This window comes from Daucus carota, chromosome 8, assembly GCF_001625215.2.
Source record: "Daucus carota subsp. sativus chromosome 8, DH1 v3.0, whole genome shotgun sequence".
Classification (NCBI taxonomy): Eukaryota; Viridiplantae; Streptophyta; class Magnoliopsida; order Apiales; family Apiaceae; genus Daucus; species Daucus carota.
The window spans coordinates 27,882,994-27,904,211 of NC_030388.2; the positions used below are offsets into that span (position 1 = coordinate 27,882,994).

Consider the following 21,218-nt stretch of genomic DNA (forward strand, 5'->3'; position numbering starts at 1 on the left):
ATCTCCTCTCGAATCATATAATGATTCGATACACTTTTATCAAGACATTACTTTAATATATTATATTTGTAAATTATAGAAGTCTAATTGATTTTTGGAAGCCTGGTGCAAAGCTAAGATTATTTACGGCTAAATTAAAAAAAATTAATATAAATTAAATAATAGAAACTTTATATTCTAAATGTCATGATGGTTACAAGACCAGAAAGCAAAGCTAAGGTTATTTGCAGTTAAATTAATCATAATTTCTAGTATAAATTAAATAATGAAAACTTTTAAATGTCAAAATTGTCACAAGCCTGGAAGGTAATAATTAAGTGATTCATTTTTTCGTAATTAAATATGTTGGTAGAATTACATAAATGCAAGTAAAAGTTTTGTTTCACTTGTTGATTAACATGGCAGTATTTTAGCCTAATTGCTTTGGATTACTAGAAGCCAGACAACAAACTAAAAACAAAATGTTTTGCAAGTGAGTGGATCTGATTCATACATCTTCCAGTTTAGTTCAAATATTCAACAATGTCCCACAGTGCAAGAATAATTAAACTCTGTGATCATTCATTTGTTTTGTGCCTGGACAGTGAAAGTAAACAGCTCCCTTGCAGCATACAACCATGGCCCGAAAGAGAATTTTCTTCGGGTGTGACTCAGCCACGTTTCGGGTGATAAATATATGATTCCACTCATGAGCATCAAATCTGGAACAAAGCTATGCTTCAACATGGCATTATAAGAATCTTGTATTTCTAGTTCTTCAAATGCCGAAAAGTTGGAACAAATCTATGATTCAACATGGCATTATAAGAATCTTGTATTTCCAGTTCTTCAAATACTGAAAAGGTACAAATTTTTCAAGTATTCCAGCTCATGTGATTTCCACTAATGCCAAAAGCTACATCTGCTACATCTAATATAATAAAAACAAAATGTGCAGGCATCTGAAAGGATGAATTATGTAACCTGTACTACTTTTTAGTAAGATCTCGAACTTCTAAGACTCAGGACTCGGCTTCGGAAGCAGGCCATGATCCAACATTGTAGAAAACCTTTGTAAGTCCCTTTTTAGTCCGGAGTTGTGAAACCTGAACACGAGGGAGAGATAACACTAAGCAAAGCAATAAACTTATACTGAATTATACGTATCACATTTGGCCTGCAACACACAAGCATATAAGCAATTGAAACACATCTGACACAAGCTACTCGTATATAACATGGCTATAATATTCTCATATTAATGTTGAAGCAATAACTCTTGCAATTGATAATATATACAGAATTCTCAAAGAAGAGCAATTCAGGTTCGGATATAAGATTAATATATTAATATAGCTATATTAATATAGCTATGCGTAGAAGTAGATGCCCAAATGAGTTCGAAACGCATATGTAGCATGTGGCCCACAGGAGTAACCCAGTGAAACATGCCGTATGTATTTGGAACCCAAATTTGGTAATCTAACTTTGCTCCACTCAATTAACCGAAAACAATAGTAAAAAAGCCAAAACCTCCAGAACAAAGCTCTGCAAGCAAGATTTTACAAAAACAAATTACCGTAATGCTCAAAATCTCAGAAATATCATAAACATGTGTTCCCCCACAAGGGCAGCCAGGATAATCTCCAATTCTCACAATTCGAGGAGTGCTATCCTGCATGATTATTAAGGATAAAATAGCAGTTTTAGCAAATTAAGCAAATGCACTGTTGGCACTTAAGAGGCTAGGCTACACAGTCTGAATAACTTAAACTATAACCAGGTTAACCAGGGAGTTGGGACTTGAAAACAGTTTGTTCACTGACTCAACTTGTGACTTGTGTGTTTGAAATAGATAACCAGTGCTGATATAAGCAATGCTATCTTCAATTTATTTTCGAATATTTGTTCAAAAATAACACCACCTTCACAACTTAAGTAATGAAAACTCTGGTTCATGGTCTGTTGTATTTAACTTAACCAATAATTGCAAAATTTCTAATTATTGCTGCCTGCTTAAAGGAGCACATCAGCTGGTCTCCTTGTCAATTCTCAAATGTGTTTAGTAGACAGTCTGGAATCCTGAGAGCCTACTCAGTAACCAAAACATAAATGTGTCCAAAGAAACTTTAACAAACTTGAAATTCTAATAAATTCAAAATTACTTTACATAATTGGTACACTAGTTCTGATACGAAATCATCCGTGTACTTTCACGCAAGTGTGAGGATGAAAATGCATCAATATTGTGTGTAGTTATTGAAAAGGTTCTCTCCCCTTTCCCCTTCCCAAAAGCCAAGTACTGTATGAAATATGCAAAAAAAAATAGTCAATGATGTATTATATGTTTAAGTAGAGACCTTGGAAATATAATCAGGAAGACAGCCACCACACAGTTTACAAGCTTCGTCATACGGTAAGGTAGCAACAGATATCTGAAATAAATACTGGGTTACCATATGAAGAAAAAAAACTCATAGTAAAGAATGCTAACAGATGGGTGAAAAGCATACTATTGCTCCCTTAGATATTAAATTGTTAGCTTCCTTCTCCAGCTCCTTTTGCTTACTTTGCAATTCATCCTGAGGCACTGAGCCTTTATATTCCACATATGGCCTGGTTAGTAAAATCATACTTGTCAATTCCATGTCATCAGATGAGTAAATAGTAAATATTAGGTAAACAATTACATCCCCCCCCCCCCCCTCCCCCCCTCTCCCAACCCCCAACCCCCAACCCACCCAAAAAAAAAGACAATGGCCGATCCTATTTGATAATAATTGATCATCTTCCAACAATGGATGATCCTACTTGATAATAATACTCTACGATACCATCTCTTACTGTGAAAAGTTTTGTCCCACAAAAACATGAAGGTGTTAAAGCATTATAGTACTGAATATCGACAATTGATCAAAGACATACAGTCCTCAAGTTAAACACAACTATATGATGCACTAGAAAGTAACTAACCTTTACAACTAAAGAATTAGATGGAAAAAAGATATTCACCAAGTTAAAGTTGGACTTTTTTAGTAAATATATATATAAACTTAAAAATTCTGTTTAATAAAATTCTTAAGGATTGAAGATTACAAAGGAAACTATGTAGTTGGTGTGACTAAAAGTAATATGTAAAAGAATTGGAACTCATAAGCATCAACATAAACTTTGGCATCTCCATGTTTTAGATAAAGGTCATACATACTGGGACAGTGTAAGAAAGAATATAAATCATACTCTTTTCGCAGGTTTATATTGTAAAGAATTTTTGTAAATGAAAAGAAAACTGTGAGTCTGGGACATTACCAGATGAATGCTCTACTTGATTTTATACACAGAGGTGAAAGTATCTCAACTCTTGCAATACTTAAAAGCTATCCCACAAGATGATACTGCTAAATATCTATAGCATGAGTATATAAGACAAGCATTACTATAAGAACCTTATGTGCCCTATTGATGTGAGAAAGAATATTTAAACCACTCCTGGTACCCAGAGTTCCAGTTAGTGAAACTAGTAAACAGTAATGCTACATCTGGGAACAGTTTACGGGACTTGTTCTTCCCGGTAGGAATAGGCTAGTCGATACCCTAATGCCAAAGGACGTCGTAAGACTTATATTGTTAAATACAATTTTGACTGGTTTGTCTGCATTCTAAAACTAAAGGTGAGTGCTGATCAGACCTTTGCAAATCATGAGGAGCTTCACGAATCAATCATAAACATTTTTGCAATAATACAGATGGTACAGTCAATCAGCAGCATAATCATACCCTTCAGGGAAGTGGTAGGCTTTGCCTGGCTCCAGATGACCTAACCCCACATCTCTCATACATACATCCAGCAGATGTCCAGCTGAGTGTAGTCTGAAACAAGCCAAAGCCATAGTATGGTAAGAAGCAAGAGGGAAAACATAAGACATGAAAAGATGAAATTTTGAAACCACATCATGATATCTAAGATAATCTTAGGTATCTAAGGTTATCAATAATGTATAATGTTCACAGTCTGCATTTAAAATGCCGAAGAGAAGTGACAGTAACATCTAAACAAGCTAGACAAGTATAGTGATAATACATTTCAGTATCAGAAAGACAATAAACAAAATTAAATCAAAGCCCACCAACAGAATGAGCATACTAATGCTAAATTGATACACTACAAACCAAGAACACTGTTGTATATAGGGAGGGCAAATGCGAGGCAATTCATGTATAAAGAAACCTGGTCTGACAATGCAATAAACCGAAAATAAAATACACATTCAATTCATAAAATGAACACCTAATTCAATCTTCTTTAATATGTCAAATACCTAGAATTGAGTCTACGCCTGGGTTCATCGACTGTCAAGCTCACTGGAACCCCTAATTCAACATTAATCGGTTCCGAAATCTCAAAGAACCCATAATGGAAAACCTAAAATCAAGAAAAGGGGTTAGTAATCAACAATCAAAATCAAAATTAAACCCAAAAAAAACAGAGAAAAGAACCCAGAAAAGCATACAATCCCATCCTTCAATCGAACATCTTGAACTACAAATTTAAAACCAGGAGAATCAGAAGAAGAATGGGTAGCTGAAATAATCCCCACATCACAAGGCTGGCCTCCACCTTGTGGGTGAAAAATGGTGGAATCTAATACCAAAGCCCATCTATAATCATCATCCTAAACACAAACAAATCAAGAAAAGCAACTAAATCAAAACCCCATCTGAGAAAAACAATAAAAACACAAGAAAATCATAAAAATACTGACCAGAAAAGAGGAGAGGAGGGTGGAGTTGGATTGATAAGTGAACATGTTATCAAAATAGTCGAGCTTGGTGGGCTTGATTGCGTGAAAATCGTGATAAAGATCCATTGTTGTTGTTGTTGTGATGTGGTCTGAGCTCAATTGTGATCGCATAATCTTCTTTTTATATTATGCAGACAGAACACAAACACGAACACACAGTGATGGTGGTGATCACTGCCGACCAGAAGCTCTTCCTCGTTGCTTCCTGCAGTGGCGTTACGTGTTTAATGAACATTCTAACTTTTTCGCATTTCCGAAACTTTGATTATTCGACATTTGATGCACGATATTCAAACTTTGATTATTCAACATCGGATGCACGATGCCATTTAAAATTTTAATTCTCAAAATTACCATCAAAATGTGAATCTTTTTCTTGAAATAAGCTTTTTATAAATAAGTCTACCCCACAACCATGTATATTATTCAATTATTCAAATAAAAATAACTAATTACATGTGTATCTTTTTTGAGAGCAAATTACATGTGTATCTTAAACTAATTTTCTAAACTAAAATTTAAATCATTTTATATAAAGTGAGTGCTCTGATAATCTTCTATAGTGTTTTAAGTTAGATGAAATTCTGAATTTTACTTAAATCAATATATGTGGAATGTGACATAAAAATGAATGTATGTGAAATGTGATATAAAATGACAGTATCTCATGAGAATGTCTTGAAATTATCCATTTATTATCATTTTCGCCACACATTTCAAGTTAAGTTATATTTTAACAACTTTTTATTAAAACATGTCAAAACAAACTTCTTTTATATGACGTAAACTTCTTTTATATGACGTGAACTTCTATACACAATGTGATGATAACATAAAAATAATTAAAATCAAATTAAAGAAATTTATAAGATAGAGGTTGAATTTAATTAAAAACGAAACTTAGTTCATATGTAATTAAAAACTACTGAAATAGTGAGAACGATATGTATATATTTGTTCAGAATATCTTCAATAATTAAGTTTTGTCATTCACAAAATTTTTGAAAGCATTAAAATTGCAAGTTTAATTTTAAAAAATAAAACAATCATCGATGATTCATTTGATATATTCGAATTAAAAATGATGTGTATAATAATTAACTCGTAAAATATTTGTATGGCTTGCGCACTGTTGTTTTGTTTTTAAAACAAGTTCAACAATTTATGGGGCTCAAATACAAGAAATGCGATATAAAATAAGAGTTCAACGATATCACGGTAATTTTAGGTAGTACCTCGTCATTTGAAATAAAAAAAAGAAACTAAATTTCTTCCCTTTAAACCCTTATTATATTCTTTATCTTACATATTTTATACATTCTGCCTTTTTATCCACTCTATTTATTCTTTATCGATTTAAATATATCACTATAACAAAAAATTATTGTTGCTGAAACTAAACATAAAAATCAGTTCTATAATGAAGGTGTTTGATAACCAAACAATTATTAAAATAATGTTATTATTTCTTTTAAAAGAATATATTTTTTATATAAATAATAAAAATGCATTTCATGTTTATTACAATTTTAATTATTTGACAAAAAAAATGAAATTTTATCTTTTTAGTAAAATATTTTCTTCGTAAATAATTTCTTATTTAAAGTTACCAGACACATCACTGATCGCTGGAAGGTTTTACTTATCACTGTGATCCGCCTCTGACCCTTTTTCTTGAAATCTCTCCGGTATCTGATACCCCTGTTATCACAAATTCATCTCTGTCCTAGCCCCAGCTGTGCAATCCCAACTACAAAGAAAAGGGTAAATCATCAAGCTTTTCATTCAAATTACAGTATTAATAGTTGCTTGATTCATATACATATATATAGATATAGCATGCTGAAATTTGTAAGCAATTCTGCTGTTTTCAATTTTATTCACTTCAACAAAACATTACAAACCCTATCCCCAATTATTAGTTATCAATTGTATTGTCATTTTAGTTCAACCCCATCATCTAATTTAGCTCCTAGTGCCTGTCCAACCAATGTTGCAATTTTCTGGGACTTAAATAACAAACCCCCCAAAGAAATTTCTCTTTTCGATGCTGCGGTTCGGATAAAGAAAGCATCTTTGACATTTGGGGTTGTTAGGTATATGGCGGCTTTCGGTAATCGAAACTGGTTGAATTCTGTTAAGGTAGAGGGTAATGTGATGAAGGGTAATATGGGGAATGTTAGTAGTGGTGGTGTTAAAGTGGAGCGGAGTTTTTGTGCGGTTTGTGGGAGGCGGTTTTATAATAGTGAGAGGCTTGTTAATCATTTTAAGCAAGTTCATGAGGCGGAGCAGAGGAAGAGGGTGAATCAGATTGAGTCGGCGAGAGGGAGTAGGAGGGTGAAGTTGGTGGGGAAGTTTTCGATGAAAATGAGGAAGTATAAGAATGCTGTGAGGGATGTTTTGAATCCGCATGTGGGGAATGGTTTATCGGATGATTTGAAGAGGGCGGGGTTTTGGGTTAAGGCTATGTCGGATAAACGTGATGTGGCGGGTGATGAGTTGGGTAAATGTATATTGAATGTGATAGATATGAGACAGGTTGAATGTATGGTGCTTGTTTCTGATGATCCGGAGTTTGTGAGTGTTTTGAAGGAGGCGAAAGTGAGAGGGTTGAAGACGGTTGTTGTTGGCGATAGGCAAGATGGAGAGTTGAAGAGGATTTGTGATGCTGCTTTTTCTTGGAAGGAGATTATCTTAGGAAAAGCTAAGAAGCAAGCTGTGTCAGTTGTGGGCCATTGGAAGGATCGTGATGTTTTGAAAAGCTTGGAGTGGTCGTATAATCCAGAAACAGAGAAAACTCAGTAGTGAACTTTATCAATGGGATGTTGAGGGCATGAACACAAAATTTTGTATGATGTAACAAGGGTTCGCTGATTGACAAAAAGGTATATATACTAGTCATCTTCTGGCTCTGTGCTATATTGTACTCTCCTTCACTGAAAATTAGTATATATTTGCGTGATGACAAATTTGGCTCCTTTAAATAAGATGTAATGCAGTACTTGAGAAGCATATTATACTTGTTCTGAAAGCATGATTTAGATCAACATTGTGTGTATAGCTTGCCTTTTATAGTACTCAATTGCGGAACTGACCATCAGTTTACAAAGATGTATTATACACTTGCAGCAATATTACACATTTTACATTAAAAACTTTATTTCAAGCAATTTTTTATAAAAAATATCATGTTCCCTTTTTGTTCTTTTCCTAATTAATAAATATATTAAGGTAAGAGACATTAGCTACAAGTTAATTAAAAGTTAACAAGTTCAGAATAGCATTATATGAACTAGCCTGTCAAATTGCATGAGCAAGAGGGGGAATAAAAGCCTAACTTCAAAGTGGCTTCATGAGTGCCTTTCCTCTGTTCCTGATGCAATGGACACGAACCCCATAAGGCCTCAGTCACGCATCCCTGCCTTCAGGCGACCTGGGCTTAGTAGCAACAATAGGCGTGGAAGTGGGGGCTAGGTGAGAATATGGGGTGGGCCAGGTGGGGCTTTTATGAAACTTGAAGTGGCAATATTTTGATGCTCCCTCCATTACTGCTTGAACCTGTAACTTTATCAGTATATTTTAAGGTTTCTAAAAGATTAATTCACAGCTTAGTCACATACTCACATTTTATTTGAATAATTATTGAAGTTAACAATTTCATTTAGACTAACATTATAAATAACTATATACTGCAAGTACTTTCGCACAAACATTAAAGTGGGCTGAAAGATCGGTGGGAAAGTGCATAGTAATCAAAGGGATACAATCTTCAAATAATGTTTTGAGTAAAATGCATAGTATGTACCTTCATCTGACCTTGCTGTAATGTATCTTAACTTATAAAACTGTAAAGTGTGTACCTTAAGTACGGAATAATAGATGAAACCCACAGAGAACAATATATGCAATTGACCTGATAATTTGTACAACACTTTTACCATTCTAATTACTATGATCTCATTATATTGTAGTCACAGGGAAAGATTAACAGATATGTTAAAAAGATGACAACTTCAGAATGCCTTCAAGCCTGTTATCCTATTCAAGCGAAAAAGCTCATGGTTTCTGTTCCTCAGGACAAAGAACAAACCCTTAAGTAGTGATGAGATTACGATAAACCAAACAACTTGTATTCAAGCAGATGAGACAGGGGCACAATCTATAAATGCACACATACCTAACGTTATTCACATAATCCCTCATTCAGCAAATTGTATAAGTGAATTTAATACCTGGGGCAGTTCTTTTAGCATAAAAGAGAAGAAAGTAATATGAATAGGTGATATAGCAAGTTATGGTTGAAGAGATACGACAATTAAAGCACTGTAGAAATTTCAGACCAGATATATGAAAAGTTATGAAGCACGGGTGTGCCACTTTGGTGCTGCACCGGGTGCACCACCTGGCGTTAAGGGTATATTATATGATCATGCAGTCAACAAAAGCCATGATTTTCAAAGAAAAAACCCAGCTGTTAATCGTAATTGAACCCTGATATATTGTATTGAGCCCTAAGTGGAAGGAGGAAAAGACATGGGGGTGATTCAGCCATCTCCACATTTAGCTTCTCTTCTCCTATCCATACGAGCTCATATTCTCTTCTGCTTTCAAATACTAGCTCATCTTCTCTTCTCTTCAGATTGACTCTTTACAGATAGCGTCTCCAGGGGAATTCAAATATTTGGGCAAATTAAGTAGTAAAATTCATACCTTTAGCTCAAATTTGTAGCTGCAATTAAACCCTTAGTATCAAAATCAATCTCCACTATTTGTGTTGTTTCAACTTCCTTTTCTTTTGAGGATATATTCAGCGGAGTCTCAATGACATAGTCCTGACAACATATATGTATGTCATAATTTGTAATAATTAAATATTCTAGGGAACTCTAAATATACCATAGTAGTTACCTTGAAAGGAATGGAACCCAGAGGTCTCATCTTAATAGGAGGTTGATCCCACTCACTGCAATAACAATGAATAGATTTCCAGTGTTTACGCCTGGTGTTGGTGTTGCGGCTGAGTTGCAGGAGACAGATACATCATCATGTTTTTCAGCTTGGATTGAATCTAAAATAGCTTTCAAACATGCATACCTGTATATTCATTGTTGAACCAATTGTACATGGCTCTAGGTATATTGGATAATCCTTGAAATATGATGTGGCGTGGGAATGTATGAAATATGGGTACAAGTGAAGCAAGAAATTTGATGAATCAAGGAAGGCCTAAAGATATTAGTAAACTAACCGGAGTTATATATGTTGCAGCTCAATTTAAACTTGAGGTGTGTATACTTTGAATTTCTTGAAGTTAAGGCACATACATTGAACAAGACTAAAATTAAGATACAGCCTGTGTGTTTTGTTTTGTTCTTATATATCTCCAATTTGCTAGGGTTTATTATGGTTTTTTTTTGTTGCTAGGCTTTACTTGTACAAGAATCTCAATTCAAAAATGGAGCATAACTTGTATACCCCCTTGACAGGACATGCAAATGCAATTTTACTGGATGACAGAGGATCTCAAACGAAAGCAGCAATCACCGGAAGATGGCGTTACTAAACTCTATTAAGTATGGAGGTTTCATATATTGTACTTTGTGTTGTGTGATTCTCCAGCATTGTAATTCTGCACAATTGGATCCAGAATGTAGTCCGTATATATTAGCAACTTGTTCTTGGAGTATCGTCTTGGCTAACATTCTCCGACGAACAGAAGAATGAACAGGAGTCCACTGTAATCACTCGCATATGTTTCTGTAGCTTGGAGTTCCGAATTGAAATGGCAGCCTGGCCATCAGTATTTGGAGCATCAGGAGATCATTGTGATTAATTGTCTTTAAGCCTGACAACTGTTAATTGTTCTACAAGAACAACATCCCATGCAAGTATTTGTCCTCTATGGATCTTAGATATGTTCATTGGCAAATATTAAACCAACAAACGGTTATATGGTTATTTGTCCTCTATGCAGCACTTATGTGACAATTTAATTATATGCGGATGAAAAACATGTATATATAGAATAGTTACTTTTGTATATAGAAAAATGCATACATATCCTGTCTTTCTTTATATATAAGAAAATATTTGCATATCCATTTTGTCATCCCAACTACTTAGATAAGACAAGTGATGATTTTGCATTTATGTCACAATTTAATTGTATGTGGATAAAAAATTATGTACATATGTGAAAAAAATCTTTTGCATGAAGGAAAATGCATATATATCCTGTCTTTATATACAGAAGAATACTTACGTATCCATTTTGTCATTCCAACTGCTTAGACAAAACAAACTACGATAATTTATGAGATTGAATAAAAATAAAGGAAAATTCTAAATTAATGTTTGTGTTCAAGATTTCAAGAGGACAGAGAGAGAGGGAGAAAATCCTAAATCAACTTGAAGTACAGGCTCTTGGTAGTACAGGCTCTGCAGACAAGAAGAAAATATCAACTTGAAGTTGGCTCAATTCTGAAAACTTGCCAGGACATTCTTTCTGCTAGAAATAATATTAGAGTATCCCATGTTAGAAAGCTAGCAAACAAGGCAGCGCACTTAATGGCTCGAGTTCCTTGTTCGCTCAATGGCTGCAATATTTTTTAGGCTCCTCCACTTTCTGTGTTGGAGACAATCATGTATGAATCTTCTGAGAATTAATGATATTTGTTTTTTCTATTAAAAAAAAAAACATTTGTATTCAAGATTCAAAGAGATTTAAGGAAAAAAGTTCGACGTATAATCAATATCACAACTTTTCTAATTTAATGTATGAAGTGTTGTACCTATTTGTTTCTCATGTATATACGTGCCACACTTATTTATTTATGTTTTTCTATATACATATTCGCGGGCGCTCATAATCGTTGAACTTGTCATGTGTCCTCCTATCTATGATTTATGTTAAGAATTTTTAAATAATTGATGACATGAACTAGAATGATATAGTTCAATCATTGAAGTAACTAAATTGATGTCGGGTTAAATATCAGTGAGATGAAGGTCAGATATAACTTCTTTCTTTCATTGATTTTTTAAAAGTATCATTTTAATCACTGAAATCATATAAAAGATGAAATTTATACCTGTGTCGAGAAAGCATATATGTTTTGATTGAGTTCCACATATTTTCTTCGACGCTACCGTAACCAAATGAAAACCAGTGAATTCTAATATTTTAAATAATATATCTAGACTTTTAAAAAGATATTTACTATTTATTTTTTTTTTGAGAGCAAGATATTTACTATTTATTTTAAAATTTAAAATTATTTAATTTTATTTAAATATGTTACTACCTACGAGTCCTGCACCTTATCATCTCAGGTTTTTTCATGATAAATGTAAAAAAAACACGTACAGGATGTTTAGTGGTCCCACTCAAGACAAAAATCAACGGTCCCAGATCCATTTTCATCTCACCATCCCTTTCAATCCGCACTTAACTTATTCAGCAATACAAACACGTCACAAATCTATTCTCACAAAAATTGCAAGTATTGCTAAAACCAGCAAAGCGCAACACACGCTCACTATATATGCATTACTCAACCTTGTTGCGGCTTTATATACTTCCCCAAATCTATATCTCTCTCATAAACCCTAATCTCTCTCTCTCTCCACCCTCCTCTCTCTCTCACTCTCTCTCTCTCTCTCTCTCCCTCTCTCCCTCCTATAGAGAGTGTGTATACCGTGTGTAGTGATGGAGGCTCCTCAGGCTCCAAAACAGATGTACAATGAATTCACACTAGCTTCAATTACTCATCTCTCTTCATCTTCTTCGCCTCCGACTTTATCGCCGGTGGCCCGGTTCTGCTCCGATTCGGGATTTTCGGAGCTCCGGTTCGAGCAAGGTCATGAACCCGTTAATTTTAACCTCCAGAAAACGCAGGTTCATGTTCTATCTCTTAATTTTACTAATTTTGAAATATTGTTTTGGATGCTTTTTTGATTAGTGTTTATGATGGTATTGTGTTCATGTATTTCAATGTGTTAAAGGTTGGATTTTTTTTGTTGTGGTGTGAATTCTGTTGATGCGTAATGATAATGTGCTTGATATATTTTCAGCTTTTCAAGTTAGGGCCGACGGAGTCGCTGTGCATATTGGAAGGTTCTGAAACTGTTAAAGAGGTATATATTTAAGTATATGTGTTACTTTCCTGTTAGGGGATTTGTAATGTGTCCCTTTGTGTTTTGATTTTGTTGTCTACAGTCTTTATTTTTCTTCCAATTATCAATTGTAGTTGTATGCAAGATGTTGGGTCTCATGAGAATTAACAACGATGTCATGATTGTGGTGTTTTTTCTTTATTTGAAATCGCATTAATAAACTTTTAAGACATGCACTATTGAAACATGATTATAGCTAGTCAGGGAATGGAGAGTGGTTTTGCATTTAAAATCTAGCTGAGACATGACTTGTTACTTGGTGTACTAGTAGGCTGTAGGTTTATACCAGTGTTATTTAAGGCGCATATTTTTAAAAAGGGCAAGACCAGATTTAAGGCGCTACTCGTGAAGCGCCATTAATCTCGCGCCTTTTATCCAAAAAAAAATTACTCACGGAATTGACAAATAAGTAATACTAAATCTAGTTTTAACATTCAAACATGTCAAAGAGCATAATAACATGATAAAAGTGCCAATAAAGCCTTAATCAATAAGTTTCTCTAATTTGAAAGCTGAGGTGTTATCTAGCTTAATCTTCAGCCCCTCAATTTCTCTTTCGTCCTCTTCCTCTTCATCATCTTCAACTAGTAGACTTGATGTTGAGAGAATAAGAGTTGAGCGGCTGAGATTTGAGAGATGAAATCCTGAAGTGGTTTTTTCTCCTTTTAACCTATTTTAGGAGTATTAATGCCTTTTTAAGCTCCTTTTGGACAATTCAGATTTGCGCTCAAGTGCACATTTTTGAATCACAGATCTTGTGCCTAATCGCGCAATTAAGCATGCCTTTAACAACAACAGGTTATATTGGGCTGATATCCTTCAGCGATTGAATTTTGGCGCCTGAACAATTCTAAATCTTTCCAACGGATCATAATTGTGATAATTTTGTATTGTAGTATTAGGTAAAATGTGTTATATGCCAGGTAATTAGCATCATCTTAATCAAGTGTCTGTGGATGTTTTGCAATTTGGTTCTTTGTCACTTAACATCTTGCTTTGAATCAGACAATCTATTCTAGGGGAATCACCATTCAGTTCAGAAACAAGGAGGAATCTACAAGTTTCCATTATGCATTTGATCAGTGCAAGAAGGAGGTTAACGCTCAAGGTGCTAATTCGATATATACATATACATATTATATATATATGTGTGTGTGTGTGTGTGTGTGTGTAATTTTTGTGAAGATATTCTTTGTATCATCTAATTTAAGTTTCCTTGTACAAATATCTCTCTTTAGTAAAGACCCTTAAATAGACTTACTTCTCTGTCGTGCAAAAACTTATGCATTTATTCTGGTGTATTGTTGATCTTATCAGTTATTTTCAGCCCTGTATGTAATTTACATACAATCATCTGCAAGTGCAGGAAAAGTTTTAATTTATTGAAGTCTTTATCAGTGACATCTATCATAAGATTCTGTATCAAAAGAAGTTCAATTTTCTTTATGTCAATTAATTGGTATGGGAATGTTTTGACAAATGTGACTAACTTGTATTTGCTTTTGTTCCCAGGATCTAATTTACCTAATGGTACGGCATTGGAATCTAAAAGCAAGTTTGATGATAAAATAGAAGCATCTTCTGCAAAAATGTATTTCCACTACTATGGACAACTACTACATCAACAGAATATGATGCAGGACTATGTGAGAACAGGTAATATCACCAGACTATAATCTTGTCCTTTTTTTTATTTCCACTTTTAAGATATTTTATGCTCATTTTTCATGTAGTACTGAAACCCTACCCCCTCCCAAACTTTCAAAAAAAAAAATAAATCTCCATGCCAAGATGTTCCTATAAGTAAGCACGTTTATATATTTTATATACTTGCACAGTGACAGTGGAAAACTCTTGTTTGTTTTAGGTTCTTATTATGCTGCAGTGATTGAGAATCGTGCTGATTTTGCTGGTAGAGTAGTGGTTGATGTCGGAGCTGGTAGTGGCATTCTATCATTGTTTGCCGCTCAGGTATATTTGTTGCAAGCATAATCTATCATGAACTTGAGCAAACATGTTAGCGTTAGTTAAAAATGACCATCTTAATTTTCTCTTTTTTCTGTGTGTCCTCTCTCCTGTATGCCAACAATATCAGGCTGGTGCAAAACATGTTTATGCTGTGGAGGCATCTGAGATGGCGGAATATGCTCGCAAACTCATCGCTGGAAACCCATTGCTGAGCCAGAAAATTACAGTGGGTCATCAGTTTTCGTACAAGAAACCTAGTTGCGTAGCTTTAGATTATTGTCTTAATCGTTGATGGTATTATAGGTCATCAAGGGTAAGGTTGAAGATGTTGAGTTACCGGAGAAAGCAGATATATTGATATCAGAGCCAATGGGTAAGCTAAAATACTATTTCTTCCTTTGGATAGATTTATGCTTTACGTTACGTATTTCAGCTTGAAAAGTCAAGAATCTGGTAGTTAACAATGACAAATTCTTAGTGGTGCTTTTAGGGTCGAAATGAGTTTAATGATACACAAAGCACCTAATAGCAAGCCAGAGTGAAAAGTGTGTTGCTTGCTATAATGAATACCTGTTTAATGCTCTACAATATTGGTCGCCACCTTAATAATAGTTTTGGATTAAAGGTGATGATTTGAGCTTTTATGCTCTACAATATACATTTTGCAACTATCTACCTTTATTAATTTGTTTGTGAGGATTGTAGTCCCATCATTTTTCATCATCTTATTATTTGTCATTTGGGAGATCATTTCTTTTACAAAAATAGTAGTAGATTACTGGAGTGTATTGATGTGATTAAAAAATAATTACAATACTATGTATTTAGGAAATAATTGTGAGAGAAATGCAACATTTGTAACTTTATATTTTTGCTGCTACAAAGGCATTTTTGGATACACAATGACAAATAAAGAAGATGCCTTTACTTCCTTTGTTTGGGGGTGATGGTTTCTCGGTTGGTGGGACTATTCCTTGCCATTGGGTACCTAATACACAAGCAACTTTGCCCCTAGAGAGTTAATATTATCATTTGTGTTTTCACTGGAAACATTTCTGCCTTGTTATGAACAGATAAATCTACATTATTCAATAGGATAAATTAGTTTTACCGGTGTTTAATTTTGATATCAAAATGAGGTAAGTAATTGTTAAAAGTGCGACTAAGGTAGTACTTATTTTCATTTTGTAGGCACCTTATTAATCAATGAAAGAATGCTCGAGTCATACGTGATTGCGAGAGATCGATTTCTTGTTCCTAATGGAAAAATGTTTCCAACACTGGGAAGGTGAGTTCACTCACAAATCCTTTTTTACAATAAAGTGTCATCTTTGCAACCAGGCTTTTGATGATCCCAGGCTGTTTATAAGATAATATCACCTGAAAGAAAAGAGGGCTTTTTACTGGTTAGAATTTTTTTGGAGACCAAACATGTAGAATATCCTTATTTTTTGCTATGTGAATATTCTATTTTAAGTGTTCATGAACAAGTTTACATATTTCAGTTTGTTGAAGATTGCAAGTTTTGGTTGGATTAGATTTTAATATACGACTTCTTTTCTAATTCTCGGTTGTGGAAATGTTACTGAAATTAAAATGAATACGTCAGTTATAACATATGAATGATTCACATTAAGTCTTATGGTTGAAAAGTTTCATCGGTAAGGAAATGTAAGGTGTAATATTTCCAGAACATTAGCTCAAGGAATTCATACTGTTGCCTGGTGTCATGCTATCTGAAAGAGCTTTGTATGCTCTGGTTCTCCTTGTCAGGTCTATAGAAAGTATTGACATGGTTTTATTTACCCTTAATAATTGCGGGAGCCATTTGGTATTCTTTCTCATCTGCTTGATTTGCAGCTCAAAATGCATCCTCTCATTATCATTTCTTTTAAAAATCATTCTGTTTTATTCTAATCAAAAGATTTCCCAGTATGCACTTGAATATTGTTGTCATTATGTGTTGTGTTATTATGTGATGCGTTCTTCTCATCTTTTGGTATGTTCGGGTGATAAATTAATGTTTGTCAATTTTATGGTGAGGTCTTAATGTTTGCTGTTCTGTTGGTATTGTAAACACGTACATTATACTCATTACCTTTCTGATGAAATATCTGCTCTTGTAGAATTCACATGGCACCATTCAGCGACGAATACTTGTACATTGAGATTGCTAATAAGGTTAGTGAATTGTATCAGTTTCAATATTTGTATAATTGTACAAGTAATTAATTTTGTTTTTATTTGTCTGTGTTTATGTGTGCAGCTTTATTACAGTGATAGCACTTATATGTTCTATTTTAACTATGTTGTAATTTGCACTTGTGGAAAAACATGACTTTATTGTGACACTTGTATCAATATATCATATTATCTATTCAGACCTGATCAAGAGTAGTATTTTTTTTAATTATGAATATAAGAATATGTTTTAGTGTTCAGGAAAATCCAATATATGTGGTGTGAATAGAAGGAGGACTTGAGATTAGATAGAATTTGACGTTTGTACAGACATTTTTGTCAGCAGTGCTACTGAATTAGTTTATGCACAATAAGCTGAATTTGTGAAGTCTCTGTATTTTGCTATCAACTATCTTGGCATTTCTATTTTTCTATGTCATATTTAGTTTAGTATGTGTGCACTAGTGAAGTGGAGAGTTATTCTTTGAATATCATTTTCGTCATTTATCAAATATATTATATTCATGAATACAGTATATGGTATTAAGTTCTAATCTCATAACAAAAGTCTAAGGTTGTTAGTCTTTACTTTCAGGCCCTGTTTTGGCAGCAACAAAATTATTATGGGGTTGATTTGACAGCCTTACATGGAACTGCATTTCAGGGATACTTTTCTCAGGTTTGCCTTCCATATATACATACATATCTCTCTGTGTGTGTATGTGTGTGTTAAACATCATTGATATTAATTGACTGCTTGTTGTTTTATCCAAGAACTACAAGCAGGCAATATTATCGTCTTTTGGCTTAAGCTCAAGTATCCATTAAACTCTGATATATCTGGGTAAGAAGCCAAGAAAATTTTGGTTTCAAACTACCTCTTGGAAAATAATGTGATTTTCTTGAAGTTGTTACCTGAAGCTGCAATACTGTGTAAATAAATGCTAGTCCAATCTCATTAGTATAACCATTATGAAAGAGGTGGCACCCTTTTCTTTATTAAAGAGTTAATTAGTATCTATTAATACAGGTCAATATGTATCTTATTGATGAAAATTTGGATTACCTAAGTTCCAATTCCTTTTTCTTTCCTTTTCAATATAGCCAGTGGTGGATGCTTTTGATCCTAGGCTGCTCGTGGCTCCTGCAATATCCCATGTGATAAACTTTACAACCGTGAAGGTATCAATTATGAATTAACTGTTGGATCTACGTTTCTGCTTGCTACTAATGTATATACTATATAATTGTTGCATTTTAGAAATTTTAAGGTCTTAAAAACCATCTTCTAGTGTGTTCTCATCACCAACTACGTTATATTTTATAATAAAAATAGTATATTGTAAAATTGAGACTTCGGCAGTGGTTCACAAGTCACAACACAGACACAAAGGAAAAATTTAAAGCAGCGGTAGTTCGGATTAATTATTTTTCAAAGCTTTACAGTGTTCAACTAGTACATATAACATTATTTTATAGGGTGAAAAGTCATTTATTGACGAGGTTTATCTTTACTGGGTGCAGTTTCTCTGTGCCAAAAAACTGCTTGTGTTTGACCTCTAATGATAAAAAATATTTTATTTGTGTTTTTTTTCCTTTTTCCATTTTACAGGAGGAAGATTTGTATGAAATTAATGTACCTTTAAAATATACTTCGCCTGTGGGGACTAGGATTCATGGACTGGCTTGCTGGTTTGATGTACTGTTTGATGGAAGGTTCTCTACATGATTACTGATTATGATTATTTTCCATTTCCATGTGATTGGACTTCATAAAGTCGTAACTTTTTACTGAAGTTGAAATGTTTGATTCACAGCACTGTTCAGAGGTGGCTGACCACTGCTCCTGGTGCACCTACAACCCACTGGTACCAACTACGCTGCGTTCTTTCTCAACCACTTTATGTCATGCCAGGACAAGAAATAGTGGGTCATCTTCATATGATAGCCCACAGTGCTCAGAGTTACACAATTAATCTTACTATGTCAGGTTGGTGTTGCCTGTATATGTATGGTTAGAGTATACTTAATATTTTCGTTAATTTAACATGTAAAATGTCTTAAATTAGTTAAAATGTGGGGCCCTGGTGCTGAACAAGGAGGAATCCTGCAAACATCTTCTTGCAAACTTGATCTTAAAGAACCTTACTATCGGATGTCTCAACCTCAAGCCTATTCATTGACGCAAGATCAGCAACCACAGCAATTGTTGCAGACACAGGTATTAATTTGTTTTGTCGTCTAATTCAATTTATACACCAAGTGCTATTATTATAAATTAACTTCTGGAAAGACTTTACCGGAAGATTTTCATAGTAACCATCATGGACCTGGTTGGATACATTTGAAGAATTCGATAAATTTAAGAATGTCCTCAAATTTTACATGGTTACAGTTGTCAATGAAATTTTCTTGTTAAGTGATACCTGCTCATTCCTAAATCAATCCCCTTTTATGGTGGAAATGAGGAATGTTATGTATCTTTCTGTTTCAATATCGACGACTGTTATAGCATTTTTCGGCGTTAATCATGTGCTTTCCAAAGCTTCTCCCCTGCAATATGAACCACAAATAATTAAAAAAAATTCTCTTGACAGGACATACATATACAACCAGATGACGAAGTATCCGAATTGATGCAACAAGCGATGAAAGATCCTGTTTCTGTACTCCATTGATTAAATTTATGTTGGAGTTGAAATCACAAGCTGTGCAAGTTAGTTGACAGTAATTTGATAAGTTGGAGTTCATGGAGTTTCAAGATACGTGATCGCCTTTTAAAGCAGTCTTATCTGATGTTAGCTGTTACTTGTAAATCTTAGTGATTAAACTTCCATACTGCCTAATTGGAGCACAGCAGTTCTGTAGAGATGCTTCCAAAAATTCGGTCTGATAAAATTATTAGTAGATCAGTGTCGTTTCTTCGATCTGATAAATTATTAATAGATTAATGTTTTCTCAATAATTGTTTCTCTACATGAAAACAAAAACAAGAGGAAACCAATATCTGTGTTTGTTCAGGGAAAAGTCCACATCTTTGTTTTGGTTTTCCTGATTCACTGGTTACGGTCTGAATAAAGATCATCTGTTGGTCCTGGGCCATTTCGGTGAAAAAGCTATGCTTGCTTTATGAATCTTGTTTTGTCGCTACGGTCAATCAGTTGTGTGAGAACTAGTAATAGGTCTGGCTTTAGTTCTTTTCCGAACAGAAATGTTTGTGGGCACTTTGGGCAAGAAATGTACCCCCATCTCTACGGGCTTTTGAAAATTTTCGGCACGAAACTCTTGACTTTCAGAAGCCAGTAAGTAGCAGATAACCCTTCCGTTCCATTTCTATTTCACATGTCCCTTTCGTATGATGCGTAAATTTTTTAAAAGAGACGTCTAAAATTGGATGGGCTTTTGAAATTTTCAGAGTGAAACTCTTGACTTTAAGAAGTCAATAAAAAGCAGATACATCCTTGTTCCATTCCTGTTTTACATGTCCCTTTTACATAAGGGTCCAGGTCCCAGGCAGTCATATGCCAGGGACTGTTTAGCCTACAGTTTCTGAGCCGTTGGATGCATATCTAGCGGCCAGGATCATATTAAAATTTTAACATGTCGGCTGTGAACTGCAACCCTTTACATAATGCATAATTTTTTCAAAAGAGACGTCTAAAATGGGACGGACGAAGGGAGTAACAGGATGGCAATCCATCTACATTCCAGTTTTGAGCTGATGCATTCATGACTCAAACAGACAGCACAACTGCAGACCAAGACCAGCATCCCCAGGTTTCAACGATCTATGAGATCTTATGGTTCCAAAATCTTCAATAAATTTAAGGACATACAATTTTTAAAAAAGAACAAAACAAACCACAGACTTCACAGAACTCGTATACAAAAAACCCTGTGTACACTTTCTCCATAAGAGTATATAAATTAAGTGCAGACATCAATACAGCAACACTTGAAGCCTATTAGCACCCTCAGAACTTGACTATTTGTTAACTAATAGTAGCTAATGTAATAAACGAAGTACCAGCATTGATGACGACTGATGCACAAACATAGCAAATATAGCAGCAAATGACAGGATTCAGATTTTCAGATGTCTAATAACAAGGT

General features: G+C 34.3%; 3 protein-coding genes across 7 annotated transcripts; 2 read left to right on the top strand and 1 right to left on the bottom strand.

Annotated features, from left to right (window-relative positions):
- Positions 1-451: 451 nt before the first annotated feature.
- Positions 452-5,107, bottom strand: LOC108197164 (uncharacterized). Of its 4 annotated transcripts, none has more exons than XM_017364699.2 (9): positions 4,743-5,107; positions 4,491-4,652; positions 4,299-4,402; positions 3,757-3,849; positions 2,493-2,595; positions 2,340-2,414; positions 1,559-1,654; positions 964-1,085; positions 452-701 (listed from the first exon to the last, which is right to left on the bottom strand). In XM_017364699.2, exons 1-8 carry the CDS (start codon positions 4,890-4,892, stop codon positions 1,002-1,004), a joined length of 867 nt encoding a protein of 288 aa, XP_017220188.1. In that variant the 5' UTR covers positions 4,893-5,107; the 3' UTR covers positions 452-701; positions 964-1,001. The 4 variants fall into 4 exon arrangements, with proteins under 4 accessions (XP_017220188.1, XP_017220187.1, XP_017220186.1 ...); XM_017364698.2 differs by lacking the exon at positions 452-701 and adding an exon at positions 703-783; XM_017364697.2 differs by lacking the exon at positions 452-701 and adding an exon at positions 773-835.
- Positions 5,108-6,403: 1,296 nt separating this feature from the next.
- LOC108197504 (hypothetical protein) lies at positions 6,404-10,839 on the top strand. 2 transcript variants are annotated; one of them, XM_017365149.2, is made up of 2 exons: positions 6,404-7,666; positions 10,206-10,839. In XM_017365149.2, exon 1 carries the CDS (start codon positions 6,621-6,623, stop codon positions 7,584-7,586), a length of 966 nt encoding a protein of 321 aa, XP_017220638.1. In that variant the 5' UTR covers positions 6,404-6,620; the 3' UTR covers positions 7,587-7,666; positions 10,206-10,839. The 2 variants fall into 2 exon arrangements, with proteins under 2 accessions (XP_017220638.1, XP_017220636.1); XM_017365147.2 differs by having other exon boundaries at positions 10,268-10,839.
- Positions 10,840-12,242: 1,403 nt separating this feature from the next.
- LOC108199953 (probable histone-arginine methyltransferase 1.4) lies at positions 12,243-20,070 on the top strand. Its single transcript, XM_017367985.2, has 15 exons — positions 12,243-12,678; positions 12,855-12,917; positions 13,962-14,064; positions 14,469-14,612; positions 14,824-14,927; positions 15,052-15,150; positions 15,228-15,297; positions 16,116-16,212; positions 17,051-17,105; positions 17,701-17,784; positions 18,210-18,287; positions 18,718-18,821; positions 18,923-19,095; positions 19,175-19,326; positions 19,703-20,070. The coding sequence occupies exons 1-15, from the start codon at positions 12,490-12,492 to the stop codon at positions 19,781-19,783; spliced, it is 1,596 nt and encodes a 531-aa protein (XP_017223474.1). The 5' UTR covers positions 12,243-12,489; the 3' UTR covers positions 19,784-20,070.
- Positions 20,071-21,218: the final 1,148 nt, after the last annotated feature.

Excerpts from the sequence above, each read along its gene's own strand:
- LOC108197164 (XM_017364699.2), bottom strand. The coding sequence starts at position 4,892 with ATGCGATCACAATTGAGCTCAGACCACATCACAACAACAACAACAATG. Across the intron at positions 4,653-4,742 it reads CCCTCCTCTCCTCTTTTCTG|GATGATGATTATAGATGGGC; the intron begins GTCAGTATTTTT and ends GTTTGTGTTTAG. Across the intron at positions 4,403-4,490 it reads TTCGATTGAAGGATGGGATT|GTTTTCCATTATGGGTTCTT; the intron begins GTATGCTTTTCT and ends TCTTGATTTTAG.
- LOC108197504 (XM_017365149.2), top strand. The coding sequence starts at position 6,621 with ATGCTGAAATTTGTAAGCAATTCTGCTGTTTTCAATTTTATTCACTTC.
- LOC108199953 (XM_017367985.2), top strand. The coding sequence starts at position 12,490 with ATGGAGGCTCCTCAGGCTCCAAAACAGATGTACAATGAATTCACACTA. Across the intron at positions 14,928-15,051 it reads TATCATTGTTTGCCGCTCAG|GCTGGTGCAAAACATGTTTA; the intron begins GTATATTTGTTG and ends CAACAATATCAG. Across the intron at positions 17,106-17,700 it reads ACATTGAGATTGCTAATAAG|GCCCTGTTTTGGCAGCAACA; the intron begins GTTAGTGAATTG and ends CTTTACTTTCAG.